The sequence below is a fragment of the Nicotiana sylvestris genome, chromosome 2, assembly GCF_000393655.2.
Source record: "Nicotiana sylvestris chromosome 2, ASM39365v2, whole genome shotgun sequence".
NCBI lineage: Eukaryota > Viridiplantae > Streptophyta > Magnoliopsida > Solanales > Solanaceae > Nicotiana > Nicotiana sylvestris.
Genome location: NC_091058.1, coordinates 48,749,519 through 48,772,256, shown reverse-complemented (window position 1 = coordinate 48,772,256; position 22,738 = coordinate 48,749,519). Strand labels below are relative to the sequence as shown.

General features: G+C 38.8%; 1 protein-coding gene across 1 annotated transcript in view; it reads left to right on the top strand.

The window, feature by feature from the left end:
* Positions 1–22,008, top strand: part of LOC138884893 (uncharacterized) — a 31,665-nt gene extending 9,657 nt beyond the window's left edge. Inside the window, exon 2 of the mRNA XM_070165757.1 lies at positions 21,930–22,008. Within this exon, the coding sequence (XP_070021858.1) occupies positions 21,930–22,008 (79 nt within the window). The remainder of the gene's footprint in view (positions 1–21,929) is intronic.
* The last annotated feature ends 730 nt before the right edge of the window (positions 22,009–22,738 follow it).

Genomic DNA, 22,738 nt, shown 5'->3' with positions numbered 1-22,738 from the left:
ACACCCACAAAAAAAATGACAAATCTCCACAGGGTCTCCCTTTGTACAAATCCCAACAGGGTCTCCCTTTGTACAAATCCCCACAGAGTCTCCTTTGTAAAAATCCCCCAAAGAGTCTGCCCCAGCTAATCCCCAACGAGTCCGCCTTGTACAAATCCCCATAGAGTCTACCCAATAAAAATCCCCACTGAGCCTGCCTCGGTAAAAATCCCCAAGCAGAATGGGATGGAAGAACCAAAGCCTTACACGGGCAAATCATCACAAAATCCGGGAATGCGAGTTTGAGCAGTTTTAAAAGGGGTTTCGTCTGTTGAATCCAACCAATGGCAGAGTTTCTCAACAGGAATAAGGACGGGACAAAGCAATTGGAACAATCAAGGCCATCGAACCGACCACCATTTCCAAACTGACAATTGTTCTTTGTTTGGAAAATTGAAACAGGTGTGATCCAAAGCAACCGTGCAAGGAGCAGGTGTCGCCCAAAAAGAAAAGAAATACATGAGTGCAAGAAACAGCTTTGCAATAAGGAATCTACCCGAAAGGTAAGTTTCCCCAAAATTCTCTCCTGCATTTTACTAAACAAAAAATAATAATAAAAAAGGAAGTAAGAAGAAAAACCCAAAAAGGGGGGGGGGTAGTTAGAATCCCCAATTTTCTGTTAGCCAGCATTAGGGCTCCAACCCCTGAACTGAGCGTTTTTCTGTTAAGCCGACATTAGGGCTCCAACCCCTAAGTTGAGCACTTTTCCATTTAGCCAGCATTAGGGCTCCAACCCCTGAACTGAGCATTTTTCTGTTAGCCAGCATTAGGGCTCCAATCCCTGAACTGAGCATTTTTCTGTTAGCCAGCATTAGGGCTCCAACCCCTGAACTGAGCATTTTTTCCATTTAGCCAGCATTAGGGCTCCAATCCCTGAACTGAGCATTTTTCTGTTAGCCGATATTAGGGCTCCAATCCCTGAGTTGAGCATTTTGTTAGCCAGCATTAGGGCTCCAACCCCTGAACTGAGCATTTTTTCTGTTAGCCAGCATTAGGGCTCCAATCCCTGGACTGAGCGTTTTTCTGTTAGCCGACATTAGGGCTCCAATCCCTGAGTTGAGCATTTTGTTAGCCAGCATTAGGGCTCCAACCCCTGAACTGAGCGTTTTTCTGTTAAGCCGACATTAGGGTTCCAATCCCTAAGTTGAGCACTTTTCCATTTAGCCAGCATTAGGGCTCCAATCCCTGAACTGAGCATTTTTCTGTTAGCCAGCATTAGGGCTCCAATCCCTGAACTGAGCATTTTTCTGTTAGCCAGCATTAGGGCTCCAACCCCTGAACTTAGCGTTTTTCTGTTAAGCCGACATTAGGGTTCCAACCCCTGAACTGAGCATTTTTCTGTTAGCCAGCATTAGGGCTCCAATCCCTGAACTGAGCATTTTTCTGTTAGCCGATATTAGGGCTCCACTCCCTGAGTTGAGCATTCTGTTAGCCAGCATTAGGGCTCCAACCCTTGAACTGAGCATTTTGTAGCTAGCATTAGGGCTCCAATCCCTGAACTGAGCATTTTTCTATTAGCCAGCATTAGGGCTCCAATCCCTGAACTGAGCATTTTTCTGTTAGCCAGCATTAGTGCTCCAATCCCTGAACTGAGCATTTTTCTGTTAGCCAGCATTAGGGCTCCAACCCCTGAGCTGAGCATTTTTTCTGTTAGCCAGCATTAGGGCTCCAACCCCTGAACTGAGCGTTTTTCTGTTAAGCCGACATTAGGATTCCAATCCCTGAGTTGAACACTTTTCCATTTAGCCAGCATTAGGGCTCCAATCCCTGAACTGAGCGTTTTTTCTGTTAGCCGACATTGGGGCTCCAATCCCTGAGTTGAGCACTTTTCCATTTAGCCAGCATTAGGGCTCCAATCCCCTGAACTGAGCATTTTTTTGTTAGCCGATATTAGGGCTCCAATCCCTGAGTTGAGCCCTTTTCCATTTAGCCAGCATTAGGGCTCCAATCCCTGAGTTGCGCATTTTTACCTTTTGCGACATTAGGGCTCCAATCCCTGAGTTGCGCTTTTTAGACTAAAGTTGTCCCATCCCCTCATCAATCCTATAGATTATTATGGCGATTAACTCACGAAATTTTCCTAGTGAAACTGGGGCAGAAAAATTTCGTTCGTTTGTTTTGTTTGGCTCAGCAGGTCTGACCTCGAGGCGCATGGATCGAGACGACCTACGGGATGAGTCTCAATCCAGAATAAAGAAAAGAAGAAAAGAACAAAAAGAAGATGTTCCCAAATATCGGAACAAACAAAGGGCAGGTCGCTCAAAACTTGATCAAATCCCCGAGCTCCGCCAATCCCATCTCACTCAATACCACAGAAATAAACAGGCGCCTACAACTTGCAAGCATCAAGATTCGGATCGAAGTCTACAAGCAGAATCAGCTAAGACCCAAGATCAAGTTGCGAAAGAATTATAGATAGGAATCTTGTAACTAGCGGTTGGCAGGCATAAGTAGTTAGTTCAGTTTCAATTTCCCTTTGGTTGTAATAAGGCGGTCACTAAAGCAGCAGTGGCAATAGCAACAACAGTAACAGCGAGCATTGCAATCTCATGGTAGTCCCAGCTACCAAAGTTTCCCGAACTACATTGACCTGATTCCTGTTTAGCCCAGGATATGTAGGAAATCTTTGAAGCAAAGATTCGGTCAAATCTTTCAAAAATGTGCTTCACACGGAGTATTCCAATGGGCAAAATCGCTCATATCCGCTCACTTTATCTTTTCACGAAAACTCTTCGTGTTTTCGGACAAAGAGGGGCAGCTGTGAGCACGTGATTTTTGTTTACACAACAATTACTCCAAAAGAAATCGAAAATAAAACAAATTGTCTTGTTGTACAAATTTTTAGAATTTGCGTGGCATCTTTTGGTAGTTATTTATAGTTTTGTTTGTGATTGTTTAGTTTTATCGATTAAAAATACAAAAAATATGGTTGCGTGTGTCGCACCTCCTTTTTCCGCCCCCGCGAGGGTAGAAGGGAGTTTTCTCCAATTAAAGGATAGTCGAAACGGGATTTGTTTGTTTGTTTCAGAGTCGCCACTTGGAAATTTTAAGGCGTCCCAAGTCACCAATTTTAATCCCTAAATTGAGGAGAATATGACTCTGTTTATTATTCTGCGAACCAGAAATCCTGAGTAAGGAATTCTGTTAATCCGGAAGAAGGTGTTAGGCATTTCCGAATTCCGTGGTTCTAGCACGGTCGCTTAACTGTTTTTATTCTTGGCTTAATTATCTCGATTTTACATTTTTTATTGCATGATTTTGTTATCGCTTCTGTTTAGATTGTTTATAATTAAAGACCCTTCTTCGAATCGAATCACGCATACGTGTATTCGTTTTATATATTATATATTTTTTAACGTGAAAAATCGTGTCACGCGTACGTGTACACAATGATATTGATAATATATTTATTATAAAATAATTATTTTTTTCGAAATTGTGTTTTAAATAAAATCAAGAACATTCGCACTTTTTGTATGATTAAGTAGTGAACCGCACATCTCGGGTTTTATGAAATTAATTTAAGATCCTCCGACGAATCTCTTTTTATTAAAAATTTGCTCGAAGTTGCGCGAACGCATAATCCGAATTGCCTTTAGAAGTATAATCAAGTCACGCGAACGCATCCCTAATTATGCAAATATTCTTGACAGTAATATAAATTCTCTACAAATGTTTATTGCATCCATCTATTTTTAAATGTAAGCGTCATGGAGAATCACCGATTGGGATGCCACCAAATTTCTTGACAAAGAATTCAAAATTTATTAGGCGTTGACTGCGAGTTATATTTTACATGTATGAGTTATGTCTCTCAAAGATTATTCAAATTTAAGAAATTAATGTTAAAGAATAAATAACGTGCGGCTACACTTACCATTTTGTTAGTTAATATGGTATTAGTATAAAAAGTGAATTACACGCAAAAATTCGAAAAGATTTAAACGGATAAACAAATTAATATTTTTTCGAAGAATTTGCATTATTCTATTTGTAGCGAATGCTATTTATACATTCTTAAAATGTTGCAATTTATAAATACAATCTTCTTCTACACCATTTGTTTTTAATCCAAATGTATGATTATTTGGTTAATTTGCTCACGATGATTGAATTTAGGATAAATATAATCAAACCAATTCTTATTCTCGGCCTATGCGAATATTTGCAAACACTAGCTCTATATTTTGTACAAATTATTGACATTATTTTTTATACTTTTTTTTTTTTAGAATTGAGTTGATCGCACTCTCAAAATAACTATGGTCATTTGTTATTAAGAAAGAGAACTAATCTACCAATTGATTTAATAAGACGACATCACATATAACGCAAACATACATCATGAACTGTTTGCAATATTCCAACATTGTAATCGTAACGGATTATATCAATTCACCTTTCAACTATTTATTATACACATAACCATTATTGCGCCATATATGATCAAAATACAACTAACAATCATCTAGCTTTGAACAAAATCAAATATTGGACGAGATATGATAGTAATATAGTTTCTTGGTATTTCCGTACTATCCTACGCTTAACCAACAGTATCACAAAATGTAATTAATGGCCAACTTTCTGCCATGTTCCCTATCTCAACAATTCAAACAGTAAATGTCATCACTAGTCCTCAAAACATATAAGATTATCGTGGAATTTACTACTCCAGAAGGTTAATTAGTTAACCAGTTTATCATGTCAAGTATAATACTATATTAACCAACTAAAACAAAATTGAAACTTAAACTAATAAAATTTAAATGAGTAGAAGACATCCTTATAATTCCAAACTTCATTTACTTGCCATGTTGAAGCTTTTCATGACATGAATTTACAGATATGTACCTAATATTGGAAGCAAAAGAAAATGATGATGAGAATCAGCGGCAGTAATAACAATACAACAACAACAATCCAGCAGCAGTAACAACCCAGGAACAGAGTTTGCAAACCAGTAGAACAGTAATCCCAAAAACAAAAGCTTCAAGCTTTGAATGAAACAACAACCATTAATACTAATTTCAAACAAAGAAAGAAAGCAGAAGATTTTTTTAGTTTTTATTTTTATTTTGAAAGCTTAAATATTTTTCGAAATTTTTCTTTCTCTTAAATGTTCAGCCCTTTTTTCTCTCTTCTATTTTTCTTCTCAGATTCGTTTCTCTTATCTGTGTGTTTTTCTCTATCTGTCTGTGTTTTTCTCTATCTGTCTCTGTGTGTGTTTTTTTCTTTCTGTCCTCCTAAATCTGATTTCAAGACTTCCTATATATAACTCATCCCATAAATCTTTCAATCAATTAAAATCAATACTTTTTCTCTACCAAACCCATTATCTTTCCACTCATCCCCATTACATTAAATAAACATATCACACCACCCCATTATATTTTGTCCCCCATGCCTAACATAAATAAATACAAGATTCCCCCACTAAATTTTGTCTTGTCCCCCCTTTATATTAAACAACTATATCACAACCCACCCCATTTCATTTTGTCCCCCCATGCTTCACATAAAAAATTACAAAATGTACAATTCCTAAACTACCCCTCTGACCTTACTGAAATTACCAAACTGCCCCTGAACGTACTGCAAATTACCAAACTACCCATCAGCTATAACACATCAATTAATCAAACTTAACCAAAATATAGACAATATGATTAATTTCTAACAATGTTCAAACAACAAATTTCATGAACATGATTTCTTCAACATTTCAACAACAAATCACATGAACACAAATTGAACAACAAAGAACAACTAAAATTTGATTGAACAATATTTTAGCAACAAACAATCCTATTTTCGGATTCAACAACAACAACAAACAAGTATATTTAGATTTCTAAATTCAATAATATTGAACTTAAAATCAACTACTCTAACAACATTACAACAAACAATTCCTATATTAAACTTAAACAAGATTATGAGACAAATTCAAGAAATAATCATAAATGATAAACAAGAAATCAAACTATACAAAATTCGGATTCAAGATCATCCAAACAAAGTATGAACATGAATGAATCTATTTTAACACAACAAACATGACGGATTAAAACGATTAAATCAATATATTTCCTTTAACACAACTAAATTCTTTTTAGACAAATAACAAGATCGACGAATAAACAATTATGAACTTAAGCTTGAACTTAACAATATTAACAATTTCTAACAATACATAAACACATGAAACAAATTGAAGAAATAGTTAATTAAATTTCAATTTGAATCTAACAAACATCAAACTAACAAATATTCACTTAAACAATAATACAAACGTGAAATGAATATGAAAACAACTAATTAAACTTCTATTTTGAAATCTGAAAATTAATTTAACAAAGCACATAAACATGAACAAAACCAAAAATCAAATATCTAAACATGAACAAAACAAACATTTGCCGATTTTAGATTCAAACATATCAAAACAAAATACAGACAAAATAAAACTCAAAATCTACTAACCGGATCGACACGAATATGTACGGACTGTTTTGACGAGCCTCGACCAAAACTCGACCAAACGACGAGGAACACATCTAAGAAGCAAACTGAAGCAACGCCGACTTAAGGGTGCGGGCAGCAGCGAGCAAAACAAAAGCAGCTGGGGGTGCGTTTGGTTTGTTTGCATGAAAAAGATGAAGTGAGGCAGCAGCTCGGAGAAGATGAAGCTTCGACCAAACGACGACGGACTCGATGGAACGGAGCAGCAGCTCGGAGCAGATGAAGCTCGGAGAAGATGAAGCTCGCAAAACAGGAGCAGCTGGTCGACGACGTCCATGGCGGAACGGGCTGGACGCGGTGGCAGCGTTCGATGAGAGCTGGTCGCGACGGGGTTGTTTGGACGTGACTGAGTTTGGACAACGCAGCAGCGGCTGCTCGAGTTCCGACGAGGGTGAGGAAGATGAAGTGCGACGGGTCTGAGCCACCATTTTCGTGCAACTGGAGCTGGTTTTACGACTGGTTTATGGAGCTAGGAGGAGGAGCAGCGTCGACGAGCCTCGACGAGCGTCGACTGGCCATGGCGAGTTGTGCGACGAGGAAGACGAAGAAGCAGCAGCCATGGATGGGCTACTGCGTATGTGCGTGTTGTGTATAGGGAGGCAGCCATGGTTGGCCAAGGCTTGGGATGAAGGTTTGAGAAAGAAGAAGAAGATAGGAGGGGTGGCGGATGGGGTAGTTTTAGGTTTTTAGGGTTTTTGTTTTGTTTTGTTTTTTTGTTTTTGTTTTGTGTTTTGAAAAATGAAGAAGGGTGTTGGGTATTTGGGTTAATGGGGCGGACCAGGTCGACCCGGTCTGAAGTGGACTGAGTCATGGGGAAAATTGGGCAATTATTTGGGCCTATGGTTTGAAAATTGAAGAAGTGGCCCAATCCGATTTTTCTTTGTATTTTTGTTCTCTTTTCTTCTTTTATTTTCTAAAACTAAATTATGAAAATACTTAAATTATTATTTAGAACTAAATTAAGTTATAAAAGCGCAAATTAACTCCCAATAATAATTAACGCACAATTAAGTAATAATTAAGCCTAAAATTGTATATTTGGACATTAAATGCTAAAAATGCAAAAGATGCCTATTTTTGTAATTTTCATTTTTTTTGTAAGCAAACTTAATTACTAACAATTATAGAATTAAATCCTACATGCAAAATGCGACATATTTTTTGTATTTTTTATTAATTTAACAAATAAGCAAACACAGACAAATACAAATAATTATCCAAAAATGTCACAAAAATACTCAAAATTGCACACCAAGGAAAATAATTTTATTTTGCCTTTTTTGGGAGTATTTATCATATTGGGCAAAAATCACGTGCTTACAGCGTGTAAATTTAGGATCTTGTTTCTACTATTAGGATTTAATTAAATCGTATTTGGTATTGAATGAATAAAAAAAATCATAAAAAAATATTATCTTTGGTAATTGTCATTTTTATCGTTTAAAGGTTGATTTTTGTTTAATTAATATATGATATTGTGTGTTAATTATTACTAAAAATCAATTGAGGCCTTGTGATATAATTTTAATTTTTAGGATTTTTTTTGGAAATTCGGATTTTAATTAGAAATAGGAAAAGAAAAGAAATAAGTTTAAATGGGGCAAAATCGAAATTGGGCTCGTTTTAAAACCCAAATATCAGGCCCAAACACTTTAGTCCAATCCGTCCCCAGATACAAAAAGAACGACGCCGTTTTGGCACCCTCCATCTGAACCGTTGGTCAAACAGATCCAACGGTCCAGTTCAGGTCTCTCATTAATCCAAACGACGCCGTGTAGGATAGACAATCAGAGCCGTTCATCTCCCTTGATCCCACGGTTTTAAACGCACCTCATAGCCCGACCCATTCACATTTCATACCGACCCAGTCCCACGTTTTAAACCACACGACACCGTTTCCCATTGACGAAAGGATCCTGGCCATTTATCGCACTTGATTCAACGGCTAGGATCAAACAACCCACCCCGTATATAATCCCTCATCCCTCGCCCGCAGTCCCCAAGCCAGACCCCCCCGCCCTTAGGTCATCTCCCTCACCAAACCCCAAATCCCTTAGAACCCTAGCGCCGCCCCCCTTTCCCCTCACCGTAAACCCGGCGGCAACAACGCCGGTGACCCCCAGATTAACACCTCTAGGCCACCTCGACCCCCTGAACACAGATCTACTAACTGTAGGTCTCGAATCTTCCCCCACTGTCTCGAATCTTCATTTGAAGATTCGAGTCGGACCCCAACCCATGCCAACCCCCCCCCCCAAATCCATGCCAGGCACTCCCCTGACCTCCCTCGTGACCAAACCAGGCTTGGTTTGGTCCGAATCTAACCAGAAAAACCTGAATCCCAAATCTGCCCTAAGAACCCTAGAAATCCAAAATCCGAGTTTTTTGTCCATTTAAACAAGAAGGTTGAGGTCTAATAGACTTTAATAGAAGTATTCTCAGTTGAGAACACTTTGATTAAAGTCTGTTCAACCCCAAAAGAGGTTCGATTCAAAATCCGAAACATGGTCGTCTGATTTTCAGCTCTTTAAGGTATTTTCCTTTTCTTTTCCTTGCCAGTTCATGTTGTGTGTTTTGTTAATGTTTGTTCATGTGTTTAAATGGTAGTGGATTTGTTTTGTGTCGACTGTTCTGTCCACCTTTCCCGGACCTTTTATTTGGTCAAGTTTTTCTCTATTTTAACTGATTCGGTGTATGTGTGTTAAACTATACAATCGATTGAAAATGAATTTGGTCGATTAGTTAGTTTCGGGTTTAAGTTTGTTTTGACAGTACAATTTGCACCTCCTGTTAGTACTATTCGATCCTGATTCATTTGGTATGAATTGAATGTGCGCATTGTAATTCACGCAGTCGATTCGATACATGTCGTCAAATAGTTTCAGTTTGGAATGATAGTAATTGGACTCCTGTTGGTTTAATTTTATTTGAATCATTTGAGAATTGATTACATAGTGTGTTGGCCTTTTAAGTTGAATCAGAAACCACAGTAGGATTGGGTGTAACTGTAATTTTTAATGAAATCTCAGAATTTAAGTCAAGTGGACTGCCAGTTTGAGTGTGGGTTGAACCTTTAGAATAATCCATAGTGCAAACACACCTTGGTTGATATCTTTACAGATGAGGAGTCAGGTGTAAACAGTTTAATAATAAAAGGACTGAAGATGCACATGATAATGGTAGTGGAACCTGCTGTATAGCAGGGTATCCACTGCTTTTTTGAATTTCAGCAGTTTAAAGTAGAAGAAACCCCATGCCTAGACAATCCTAAGTGGAGATGACAACCTTTAAGGTTTATTTTAAGCCCTAGGCAGCCTGTCTTTAAAGGCAGTTCTTCCTTCTATAAAAAAGGGAAGGGTTCAGGACATTCGGGGGGAAGAGTTGAAAGAGAGAAAAAGAAAAGGAGATCAGAAAATAGTGGAGAGAGGGTTCTGAAATCAGAAAGGGAGAAGAGAGAAAAACTGGAAAGGAAAGGGGGTTTGGGACCAAAAGAGATTTGAGAACAAAAGAAGAAGCTGAAAATTCTACTTTTATTCACTTTTTCTGTTTGAAATCAGCATCAACTGCTTTGTTCTATCTGAAACTTGGGTTTCTTTCCTTTAAGTGTCTGAAAAATCAGAAACTGTGTTCTATTATTGTGTCGGATTCATCTATTACCTGTTGATTAACATTGGAGTTTCCTGGGTCTCAACTGAGCCTTGTTGAGTCTTTTACTTGGACATTGGGTACTGTTTCATTGAGTTACTGTTGGTTTATTCTGCCTAGGAGTGCTACTGCTGCTGTATTTGTTGTTGTTGCTGCTATTCTTTGTTACTGCTGCTGACCTCTCTACCTTCTTCTTCTTCTTTGCATTTCAACATCCAGGTACACACTAGAATTTCACATTGTTGTAACAGTGAAAGCATGAAATGAAAGATTTGAAGAAGTTTAATCATTTGCTGCAGTAATTACAGTTTTTTTTAGATGTTGTTAGATTTGTGTAACTTGCTAGGTTGTAACTCAATAGCATAATACAATAGGTAGTTTTTGTATTTAACTGAAGCTTAGTCTGTTTAAGTATTGTGATTTACAGTTGTTTGGTTGTACAAATGATATGATCATGCAATTTGTGGAATGCACGAGTATTTGACATAGTGATAACTAGATTTCCTTTCAGCTATATGTTGTGTGTATAGGGTAGAATGCTTTAACCTTGCTAAATACAATGTAGTTTTAATCTTTTGAGTTTCAACTTTATCGGATCCCGTTAGGAAGTTTATAGGACCACGTTCGAATCTCATTAGTAGCAGCTTCTAGTAGTTTAATTCTATTAATCTAGTTAAATAAGTTAGCTTAAATTCAAACTCAAAGGATGTTTAGCATGAGTTTAGCATGCTATTTACCTTGCACGCAATTTCTTTTATCAAATTAAAAGCATGTTCAATAAGGCACAAAATTCCCCACCTCGTAGATAATTAATCCGATAATTAATAAGAACCCGGAGTTGGCCAAGCATGTGATTTAATTAGCATATATTTTCTTCCTTCTATCTTTAGAGACAAACATAAATAGAAAAAATGTAGTCGCTGTAGGTTTATCCTTTCAAAAATGAGACGAGCCTCGCCAAGTATAAATGCAAATTGCGGGGCCCTCAACAAATTGGTTGTAATAAATATTTAGATTTCCTGGGATGAGCCGTTTAGTGAATTTCACTGTCGTCCCCAAAATAATAACGCGTTAGACTCTTTAGGCACGATTTAATTAAATTATATTCTTAAATTCGAGTGCGCATTTATGTGACCCAAATTCAAATCTCAACGGAATCGAAATGTGTTAACAACTATGGGTGCATTGATTGTGACGTAGTTCGAGATGCATTTTCACGACGTTGCAATTCTATAAAAAATAAATGATAATAATAAAAGCGGTTTAAACTTAATAAAAGCACATAAGTCACAACATGTATTTAAATCGGATATTTAGCCATTATAACAATTTAAGCGACCGTGCTAGAACCACGGGATTCGAGGGTGCCTAACACCTTCCCTCGGGTCAACAGAATTCCTTACTTAGAATTTCTGGTTCACAGACTTCATTTGGAAAGTCGAATATTTTCCTCGATTTGGGATTCAAGATAAACCGGTGACTTGGGACACCAAAAGCCAAACCTTTCCCAAGTGGCGACTCTGAATTAAATAAATAATCTCATTTCGAATATTGTCACTTAAATTGGAAAAACTCCCCTCGCGCATTTTACCCTTCGGGGCGGGCACACAAAAAGGAGGTGTGACAGGCATCAGATGTGGAAGTTAGAAGTTTCAAACTTCATAGGTTTGAATCCGATGCGAATTTGGTGTTGTGATATTGTTTTGAGCGTTACGAAGGTTGGAACAAGTTCGAACGATGTTATGGGATATGTTGGCATGATTGGTTGAGGTCCCACTGGCCTCGGGTGAGTTTTGGGTGGTTAAATGAACTATTTCATCTTTGAAAAAAATTGCAGAAATTTTTAGGCTTCTGCTGTGCCCAGAAAATTTCGGGCGCGAGGTGTCCAGTTTGGAAGCTCATATCTTGTAATCTATAAGAAATCAGAAAACTTACAAAACACGAAAGTTGTAGCCCTTACATTCTAGTTTTCAGAAAGTTAAACCATTCGTGATTTGGATATTATCTAAGAAAGTTATGATGGATCGAAAATGGCTGGTAGAGCGATTTTGACAGAATTTATGGATGCGCTTTAGAAGCTCATATCTCGGGATATATAAAGAGTTATATGGTGTACAACCTATCAAATTAAAGATCTTCGAGTCTAGTTTCTAAATCGTCAAACCATTTGTCATTTGGATATTTATACAAGACGTTATGGGTGTTTAAGCAGAAGGTGTCCGACAAGAGAAAATTTTAATAGGATGTACAACTTGTATAGCACAAGTGCAAGGTACAACTCGACGAAGCACGGACAGATTCTTTAAACACGGATTTGGCTTATTTCTTTCATTTCTTTCATTTGGCTTGGATTAATTTGTAGAGGATTTTAAGGGGGATTTAATCAAGCATCAAAGGTGAGTTGTTTCTACTTATTTCCAAGTTAAATACATGGATTAGAGCTGAAAACTCAAGTAATTTATGGACAAAAATGGTGGTTTAGGGCTTGAAACTTAAGAGAATTAAATAGAGATTTGAGGGGTCATTTGAACTCAGATTTTTGTAAATTTAATATGTACGGACTCGAGAAATCCGGTGATGTGAATTTCGTAATTTTTCGAGAAGTGGGCCCGGGGCTCGGGTTTTGCAAATTTCGTGATTTTCGATATTTTTCGAGTCTTTTCGATTGGGTTATATTCCCTTAGCCTATTGTAGTGTATTCGTTGTGGTATTAACCAGATTCGACGAGCGAAGAGGTAAATTCGAGAGGCAAGGGCATAGCGGAGTAGACGTTGGACCGTCTTGAGGTGAGTAATGATTTAAATGATGCACTGAGGGTTTGAGACCCCGGATTGCACAACATACAGCTATGTTGAGATGAGACACGCATTATATGACGAGCGCGGGGTCATTTACTATTGGGGATTGTGACTTGGTCCATCCCAGTTGATATTTTTACCGTGTAATTGATAAAGATTTATTGTTTTTCACTATGATTGGGGCTTATTGCCATATTTGGGCTTCGTGCCAATTATCTGAAATCTTTTGTGAATTTACATCACTATTTTCCTCACGAATTGAAATATTATTTGAACTCAGTCCAATTGAATTATATTATTTTGTGAACTCAGCTACATTTATACTCAACTCGAGATTTAATGATATTTATAATGCTGTTGAGCTGAGCACTATTGTTTTACTGATGCCCAAGAGGCTTATGATTATTTTCTGGACTGATTGAGGCCGAGGGCCATACGTGAGGATATGTTAAGTGATGTGAGGAGGCTTTCAGGCCTCGAGTGTTATATAAGGAGGCTTTCAGGCCTCGTGTGTGATGTGTGAAGGCTTTCAGGCCTATTGATATTGCGCTTGGGTTGTAGGAGTCCCTCTGGAGTCTGTACATACCCCCAGTGAGAGCAGGGTACCCAGGTGAGTTAGGAATGGGCCCGAGAGGCCGTTTCTTGTGTGTGGTGACTTGGGAGTGAGCCCGAGGGGCTGATGTTGTGTGCTGGTGAGTTGGAGTGAGCCCGAGGGGCTGATACTATATTGAGATTTACATATTGAGCCCGAGGGGCAAGCTTTTGATTTATCCCTACTGTGGAAATTATTTGTCTTTACTATTTTAAAAGAAGAATTATCTGATACTCATTATTTTACTGTATAACTGATTTTACTGCTTGGGATAGCGCTATATTGTGCCGTTATGAGATTTCATGTTTTCAGTCGTTATTTGTTTTTATTACTCACTAGGTTGGAGTACTCACATTACTCCCTGCACCATGTGTGCAGATACAGGCAGAGCTGAGTTCGCTCTTGAGCGCTGATTCTTTCCAGACCAGGCGGTGACTAGGAGTAACTAGGTAGTTGTTGACGTCCGCAACCCCATTTTCTCCCATATCTTTGTTATTTATGATAATTCCAGACTTTGTAAAATATTAGTAAACTCTATAGTAGTTCATGACTTGTGACACCCCGATTTCGGGCTGAGTTGGGAGGGTTTTCCTTATTCTATCATGTTTATTTCGCATTTAAGATTATATTGCCCATGATTTAGACTTATTCCTGCTAAGTAATTATAAAGATATGTACTGTTTTGTTGATTGGCTGGCCTTGTCCTTACGAGAGGCGCCATCACGACCGGGTTGGGATTTTGGGTCGTGACAAGTTGGTATTAGAGCCTAGGTTACATAGGTTTCACGAGTCATGAGCAGGTTTAGTAGAGTCTCGCGGATCGGTACGGAGACGTCTGTATCTATCCTCGAGAGGCTGCAGAACCTTTAGGAAAACTTCACATTCTTGAATTCTTATCGTGCGTTCTTGATTTAGCTTGAAAAGTAACTCTTGAAATTCCTTCCACGCGTTCGCATACGCGCATGAGCGCTCAGTATCAGATGTGCCTTGATGGCTTGTGATTCCTTGATTGAGGGGCGAGACGTGATCTCTATGAGTTGATGTTGGGCCAGTCTGAAGGACTTGAGGCCGGATCTTTTCCTACGGCTTAAGCACCAAGGTGCTGATTGTGTGATCAAGTGTTTTGAACTTATATGTCCGGTATTGCCCCTATTAGTGGGAATGACGGTTGATTAGCAGTGTGAGGGGTATGTTAGTACTGCGAGATGTTTCTATATGACTTGGAAGTGTCGCGGAAGATCTGCTGGATGATAGGCAAACTATTAAGTGTATGATTTCCATTGTGATTAGAGGTGTAGCTCCGAGTTATGGGCGTGAAGAATCTTTTCAAGTCTCCTGTTTGGAGTGAAGTAAATTTCATGTTACAGTATGATTTTAGACCCAAGAAGACTAAGTGATTGTGTAATGTGTATGACGGTGGAAGGTATACAAAAATGTTAATTGGAGGCAAGGTAGGTGGGTTATCTCATGCGGAATAATCTACGTAGGTGTGTTCCTTATAATGTTGAGTAGATAGTTTCTTTTCTACTAACAGGGTGTATGTGTTGAGATTTGAATTTGACTCTAATTGAGAAATTTGAGTTGATTGTCACGAGAATGAAGGTGATCTTCGTAGTGGAATTGAGGTATTTTACGATCTGTGTTACCTAAGCTTGTGAAGAATTTTTGTTGAACTAGTTGTAGTAATATGACAATATTTCTGAGTTTGATGACCTGCGTGGTCTGGTTGAATTAGAGGAATTTAGTTATGATAGCTTGATTAGGAGAATTTGGATTTTCAAGTGTTCTTGATGGTTTCTACCATGGTTTAAAATAGATACTTTCTACAGGTATGGGGAACGTGTTGTGTATTGTGAGTTCCTGTATATTTCTTCATTATTGATGGGGTACGAAGGTTTTGGAGCGAGGTTCTGTTTAATGTGGGATTTCTTACTAGTACTTGGTTGGTTTGAGTGGTTATGGTGATCGAGAATGGTTTTGCGAGTATACGAGTTGTGTAGTATGTTATGCGATTATATCTAGGGTATTGTTATGGCTTGACACAGTTTGTTCGGACTTATACAGTGTGTGTATGTAAGATTCGGGTCTTGAAAAGAATTCTGGATGTTAAAAATTAGGCTCCAAGGATTTGGGGTAAGGTTAAAGTAATGTTTATTATTCACTAAAATGGGTTTAATGTGTTTCGGAATAATTGGTTCCAACTTTTTTTTTATGAATTAAATGCCCTACCGGTATGAGGGTTCGTTATGTGCTATGAAAAAAAAATATTTACGAAATTTATTGAGAAGAAGACAGAAAGGAAATTGAAAATTGCAGTTGGCACAATATGAAATATTTAAACCGGGCTGCAAGCCACGGTGGAGGTTATGTAAGGACAAGGTCCTTGTGGTAAATAATTATGAGTTTAAAGTTTTCCTTTGTAAAGTTTAATTCGTACGATAATATTAAAGGGAGTCATGCCAGTTAGGTTGATTTGATAATTCTTGTATATTTTATGTTCATATTCAGCCATTTTCGTACTATAAACATTGAGTTTTAGCTTATGAGATGAGTTCCCAGGTGGCGTTAAATGTTACTTATTAATCCGAGTAAGTAATAATGAGGTCTTCATGCCTCATATTCTGTTGTCATTATTGTGAAAATTTAAAATGAGGTGGTGGTTAATATGAGATTTATTGATAATGATGGAATTATTTATGAACAACTATTAAGACCAGAAATGTGGTTATGATCATACAAATGATGCGTTTCATGTCAAGATATCATTGTGATAATGTCGGGCTTGTAATGCGGTGATTAGTGTTATTGATATACTTGTGGTACTTGTTGGGTTGTGGACATGCTGTTAGGAGTTGTTTTGGTGTTACTCTGACAAGTGGATAGGCCCAATTACAAGGGAGACTCTGCCGAAATATTTGAAAAATCTGGGAGTTAGTCAAATTTTGGGGACTTAAGAAAGTTGAAATGTTGGAAGAATATCTAAGATCTATATGAAGTCGTTCGGTTCATTTGGTTGTGGATTGTGGGGTGTTGTCCCGGCTATGGTGGTAGTTCTTTCATGTTATGAGAAGAAATGACTTATTACGGGTCCAGGAAAGGCTATCAGCCTAGTTCAATGCGAGCAGAATCGACCTGAAGTGGGTGAATGGATTTAAATAGGATTATGGGCTTCATGTGAGTCAGATGTGTTCATTTTAGTATAGCGATCCTCAAGGAAGGGTGTTGGAATATCATATGTTGTTCCGTGTTCGTCAACTCATGTAATATTTTGATTGTGCCATGTGTGCTGTGAAACGGCTTGATAAATTCCTATTCTCTGGGGAAAAGTCCATATTTGTTGTGTGAGTTGAGCAGTCCATTCCTGAATCATTTCCTTATGTATCTTGTTCGCATTATGGCTTATTGGCGTATTTTTGCATCATGTGAGACTGTTGGTCATTGTCTGTGGTGATTGGTTGTCTGAGCAGCTCGTACTAGGTGAGGCGAGACTATTGGTATCGGGGACCATTGCAGTGGGATTATGTGAGGTATATTACAGGGCAGTTACCAGTATTTGGGTAGTAATAAGGTGATGATTTTAGTCAAAAAGGAGAGAATTAATGTTTGGTTAACTCTGCAATTGGTTAGAAATTTCTGCACATCTCCTCCGTTGTGGTTGTATCGTCAGCATTATAACAGAATGTATAGGTATATCATCATACGCATTGGGAGCATCAGAGTCGTAGAATTTTGGCTATTAAGGTTTATGGAGTGTCATTGTGGTTAGATGGTGAATTATGTGATGTATGGTGCTAATTCAACAAAGGTACGCAGTCGTGTTCTGGTACCTCGTGTGGTAGTTGATACATTGTTTATATACAGGGAACAAGTCTGACAGAGAATTTCAGGTGTTGGAATTGGGTTCTAAGCTTATTGTATGGATAAAAGAGGATATCTGCAGATTTGATCAAACTAATGCATCCATATGAGTTGTGGTAGCATGGGCAGGTGCACGAGGTCTTAAACAGTGATTTCAGATAACTTAAGAGCAGTTCTTGGAACGTTCGAGGACGAACGTCTATTTAAGTGGGGGAGAATGTAACGACCCGACCGGTCATTTTGAGCTCTAGTGCGTCGTTCAGCAGTTGGAAGTCATGAACAGCTTCATTTCAGGTGTATTGACTTGTACGTATGGTCAGAGTTGAATTTCGGGAAATTCGGAGTCAAATTGGAAAGAAATTTTTCATTGCGGCAACCTTAAGTTGAAGAAAATGGCTAAGATTGGAATTTTGAGTAAACGACCTCGAAATTGGGATCTGAAAGTTCCAGCATGTTCATATGATGATTTCGGACTTGGGCGTATGTCCGGATTTGGTTTTGGATAACCCGAGAGCATTTCGGCATATATTGTGGAATTTAATATTTTAGAAGAATTTCATAAATTTGGGTTGGAAGGCATTTCAGAGTTATAAATGTCCGTTTGGGATTCCGAGTCTAGGAATAGCTCCGTATGGTGATTCTAAAGTTGGGAGCGCGATCGGAAGTGAATTTGGATGTCCGGAGGTCATTTTGAAGTCATTTGGCTAAATATAGAAATTTGAAGGTTTTTGAGAAAATTCGACCGGAAGTGAAAATTTTGATATCGGAGTCGGAATGCGATTCCGAAAGTTGGGGCAAGTCTGTAATGTCGAATGTGACTTGTGTACAAAATTTGAAGTCATTCCGGAATGATTTTGGTAAGGTTTGAGACACTTAGTCTCTTTTAAGGAAGCTTAAGTTGGAAAAGTCAACTGGATATTGACTTATGTGTTAGAGAGCTCGAAATGCAAATTTTATGGTTCAGATAGTGTCGTTAGGTGATTTGGGACTCAGGAGTGTGTCCGGAATATTTTTGTGATGACCGGTATAGAATTAAGCTTGAATTGGCAAAGTTAGTATTTTGGCGAATTCCGGTTGATAGGTGAGATTTTGATTCGAGGGTCGGAATGGAATTCCGAGAGTTTATGTAGCTTCGTTATGTCATTTTGGACTTGTCTGCAAAATTTGAGGTCATTCGGACTAGTTTTGACGTGTTTCGGCATCGGATGTGGAAGTTAGAAGTTTCAAAGTTCATAGGTTTGAATCCGATGTGAATTTGGTGTTGTGATATTGTTTTGCGCGTTACGAAGGTTGGAACAAGTTTGAACGATGTTAGGGGATATGTTGGCATGATTGGTTGAGGTCCCACTGGCCTCGGGTGAGTTTTGGGTGGTTAAACGGACTATTTCATCTTTGAAAAAAATTGCAGAAATTTTTAGGCTTCTGCTGTGCCCAGAAAATTTCAGGCGCGAGGTGTCCAGTTTGGAAGCTCATATCTTGTAATCTATAAGAAATCAGAAAAATTGCAAAACATGAAAGTTGTAGCCCTTACATTCTAGTTTTCAGAAAGTTAAACCATTCATGACTTGGATAATATCTCAGAAAGTTATGATGGATCGAAAATGGCTGGTAAAGCGATTTCGACAGAATTTACGGATGCGTTTTAGAAGCTCATATCTCAGGATATATAAGGAGTTATATGGTGTACAACCTATCAAATTAAAGATCTTCGAGTTTAGTTTCTAAATATTCAAACCATTTGTCATTTGGATATTTATACAAGACGTTATGGGTGTTTAAGCAGAAGGTGTCCGACAAGGGAAAATTTTAATAGGATGTACAACTTGTATAGCACAAGTGCAAGGTACAACTCGACGAAGCGCAGACAGATTCTTTAAACACAGATTTGGCTTATTTCTTTCATTTGGCTTGGATTATTTTACAGAGGATTTCAAGGGGTATTTCATCAAGCATCAAAGGTGAGTTGTTTCTACTTATTTCCAAGTTAAATACATGGATTAGAGCTGAAAACTCAAGTAATTTATGGACAAAAATGGTGGTTTAGGGCTTGAAACTTAAGAGAATTAAATGGTGATTTGAGGGGTCAAATGAACTCCGATTTTTGTGAATTTGGTATGTATAGACTCGTGGCGAGATAAGGGTCGTAATGTGAATTTCGTAATTTTTCGAGAAGTGGGCCCGGGGCTCGGGTTTTGCAAATTTCGTGATTTTCGATATTTTTCGAGTCTTTTCGATTGGGTTATATTCTCTTAGCCTATTGTAATGTATTCTTTGTGGTTTTGACCAGATTCGACGGGCGAAGAGGTAAATTCGAGAGGTAAGGGCATAGCGGAGTAGACGTTGGACCGTCTTGAGGTGAGTAATGATTTTAAATGATGCACTGAGGGTTTGAAACCCCAGATTGCACAACATACTGCTATGTTGAGATGAGACACACATTGTATGAGAGCGCGGGGTCATTTACTATTGGGGATTGTGACTTGGTCCATCCTAGTTGATATTTTTACCGCGTAATTGATAAAGATTTATTGTTTTTCACTATGATTGGGGCTTATTGCCATATTTGGGCTTCGTGCCAATTATCTAAAATCTTTTGTGAATTTACATCACTATTTTCCTCATGAATTAAAAAATTATTTGAACTCAGTCCAATTGAATTATATTATTTTGTGAACTCAGCTACATTTATACTCAATTCGAGATTTAATGATATTTATAATGCTGTTGAGCTGAGCACTATTGTTTTACTGATGCCCAAGAGAGTTATGATTATTTTCTGGACTGATTGAGGCCGAGGGCCATACGTGAGGATATGTTGAGTGATGTGAGGAGGCTTTCAGGCCTCGATTGTTATATGAGGAGGCTTTCAGGCCTCGTGTGTGATGTGTGAAGGCTTTCAGGCCTATTGATATTGCCCTTGGGCTGTAGGAGCCCCTCCGGAGTCTGTACACACCCCTAGTGAGCGCAGGGTACCCAGGTGAGTTGGGAGTGGGCCTGAGAGGCCGTTGTTTGTGTGTGGTGAGTTGGGAGTGAGCCCGAGGGGCTGATGTTGTGTGCTGGTGAGTTGGGAGTGAGCCCGAGGGGCAAGTTTTTGATTTATCCCTACTGTGGAAATTATTTGTCTTTACTGTTTTAAAAGAAGAATTATCGGATACTCACTATTTTACTGTATAACTGATTTTACTGCTTGGGTAGCGCTATATTGTGCCGTTATGAGATTTCATGTTTTCAATCGTTATTTATTTTTATTACTCACTGGGTCGGAGTATTCACATTACACCCTGCACCATGTGTGCAGATACAGGCAGAGTTGAGTTCGCTCCTGAGCGCTGATTCTTTCCAGACCAGGCGGTGACTAGGAGTAACGAGGTAGTTGTTGACGTCCGCAGCCCCGTTTTCTCCCTTATCTTTGTTATTTATGATAATTCCAGACTTTGTAAAATATTAGTAAACTCTGTAGTAGCTCATGACTTGTGACACCTCGATTTCGGGTTGAGTTGGGAGGGTTTTCCTTGTTTTATCATGTTTATTTCGCATTTAAGATTATATTGCCCGTGATTTAGACTTATTCCTGCTAAGTAATTATAAAGAGTTGTATTGTTCTGTTGATTGGCTGGCCTTGTCCTCACGAGAGGCGCCATCACGACCGGGGTGGGATTTTGGGTCGTGACACTAGGCCCCAGAACCTTTTTCTATAAATAGGACCTGAGGCCCTACATTCGAACTTTTCGACCCTTTTACTCTTAGAACATAAAAGTTATTGTTCCTCTCTTTAATCAGCACGAAATTAACTGCTCAAGTTCATTACTCAGTATTTCATCTCATCTCTGGTAACATTAACTTCTTCTTAGTTGTTTAAGTTATTTACTTTCTTTGAATTTTTATTTTCCTTAGATATTCTTCTTTCCCTGTCTGTATTTCTTTTAATTTTGTAGCTTAGGCTAGTCAATTTTTGTTTAATGTAGGACTAGGTAGTTAATACAATGAACCAACACTTAGGGACTCATCAATAGGTGTAAAAATTAGACAAAAATTGATCAAAACATGAACCCTAGGTTGGTATTGCTGTTAGACATTCAGTGCGGACCGCGGTGGATTTTGTGCGGTCCGCGGTGCCCCTGTGCGGTCCGCAATGGTATTTTATGCGGACCGCAATGACAAAGTCCTGAAAGCTGATCATTTGAGGACCGCGACCGCATTGGATTTTTGCGATCTGCGGTGCCTCAATGCGGACCGTATTGTCATTTTGTACGGTCCGCGGTGCATAGATTCAGAGAGTGGATAGTCTAAATCCCACCTTTGTATGGACCGTAATGGATTTTGTGCGGTCTGTAATGGCCTCTTTGCGGCCGCACTGCATTTTGTGTGATCCGCACTCTGCAATAAAACTGTCTGCAACTTTATTTTTCTGGAACTTTGAAATTCAGTGTTCCTATTGATACTAACAAAGCATGAATGAATGTTGTTTGCAGACAATGGTGGGATCAAGATGAAAAGGTTGTAAACAAACAGGAAGAGGAGAGTCCTCCTGGGGTGGGAAGCAAGCAATGAAACAATTAATTCCACAAGCCCGACAAAACATAAAGAACACAAGGAAGATCATAAAAGCTACAGACATGGCTATTGACCAGTCAGAGAGTGAGTATGAGCCCTCCCGGGAGGCATCTTCAGATTCCGTACCAGAGTTTATTCCTGACTGGCCGGAGAGGAACCGATTGAGAGATACACCTCCAGAATCCCCCAATGCCCAAGCTTCATTTCATATATCTTTTGAGTCATCTAAAGGCTCAGCTGAAGGCAGTGGGGATGAGTACTCCACCTCTCCTGCAGCTTCATTATCCGGAAAGGGTGCAGTAGTAGAAGAAGGGGAAGAAGGAGAAGGGGGTGATCCATAAGTTGGTGGGGTAGAGCGGACTAGGAACCCGGAGGCATGGGAGGACCGGTTCGTCAGTGAGATTGTCTACCACAAATTCAGAGAGTGATGGCCAGAAAAGAGGTTGATACCTGAGAGAAAAATTATCACCCGGGATCTTTTGCCTCACAATCCCAATGTGCTGAGGCAATTCAGAGAAAGAGCTGGATGGGACTACTTCATAGGGCAGATGGATGACGCCAATGAGCACTTGGTGAAAGAATTCTACACCAATGTGGCCCACATCAAAAAGGGTACCACGGTCACCAAAGTGCAGAATTTGAAAGTGAAGTTTGATGGCAAGACCATCAATGACTATTTGGGCTTCACGGAGGAGGATGGGTCCCTATACTTGGACAAAATGAAGTT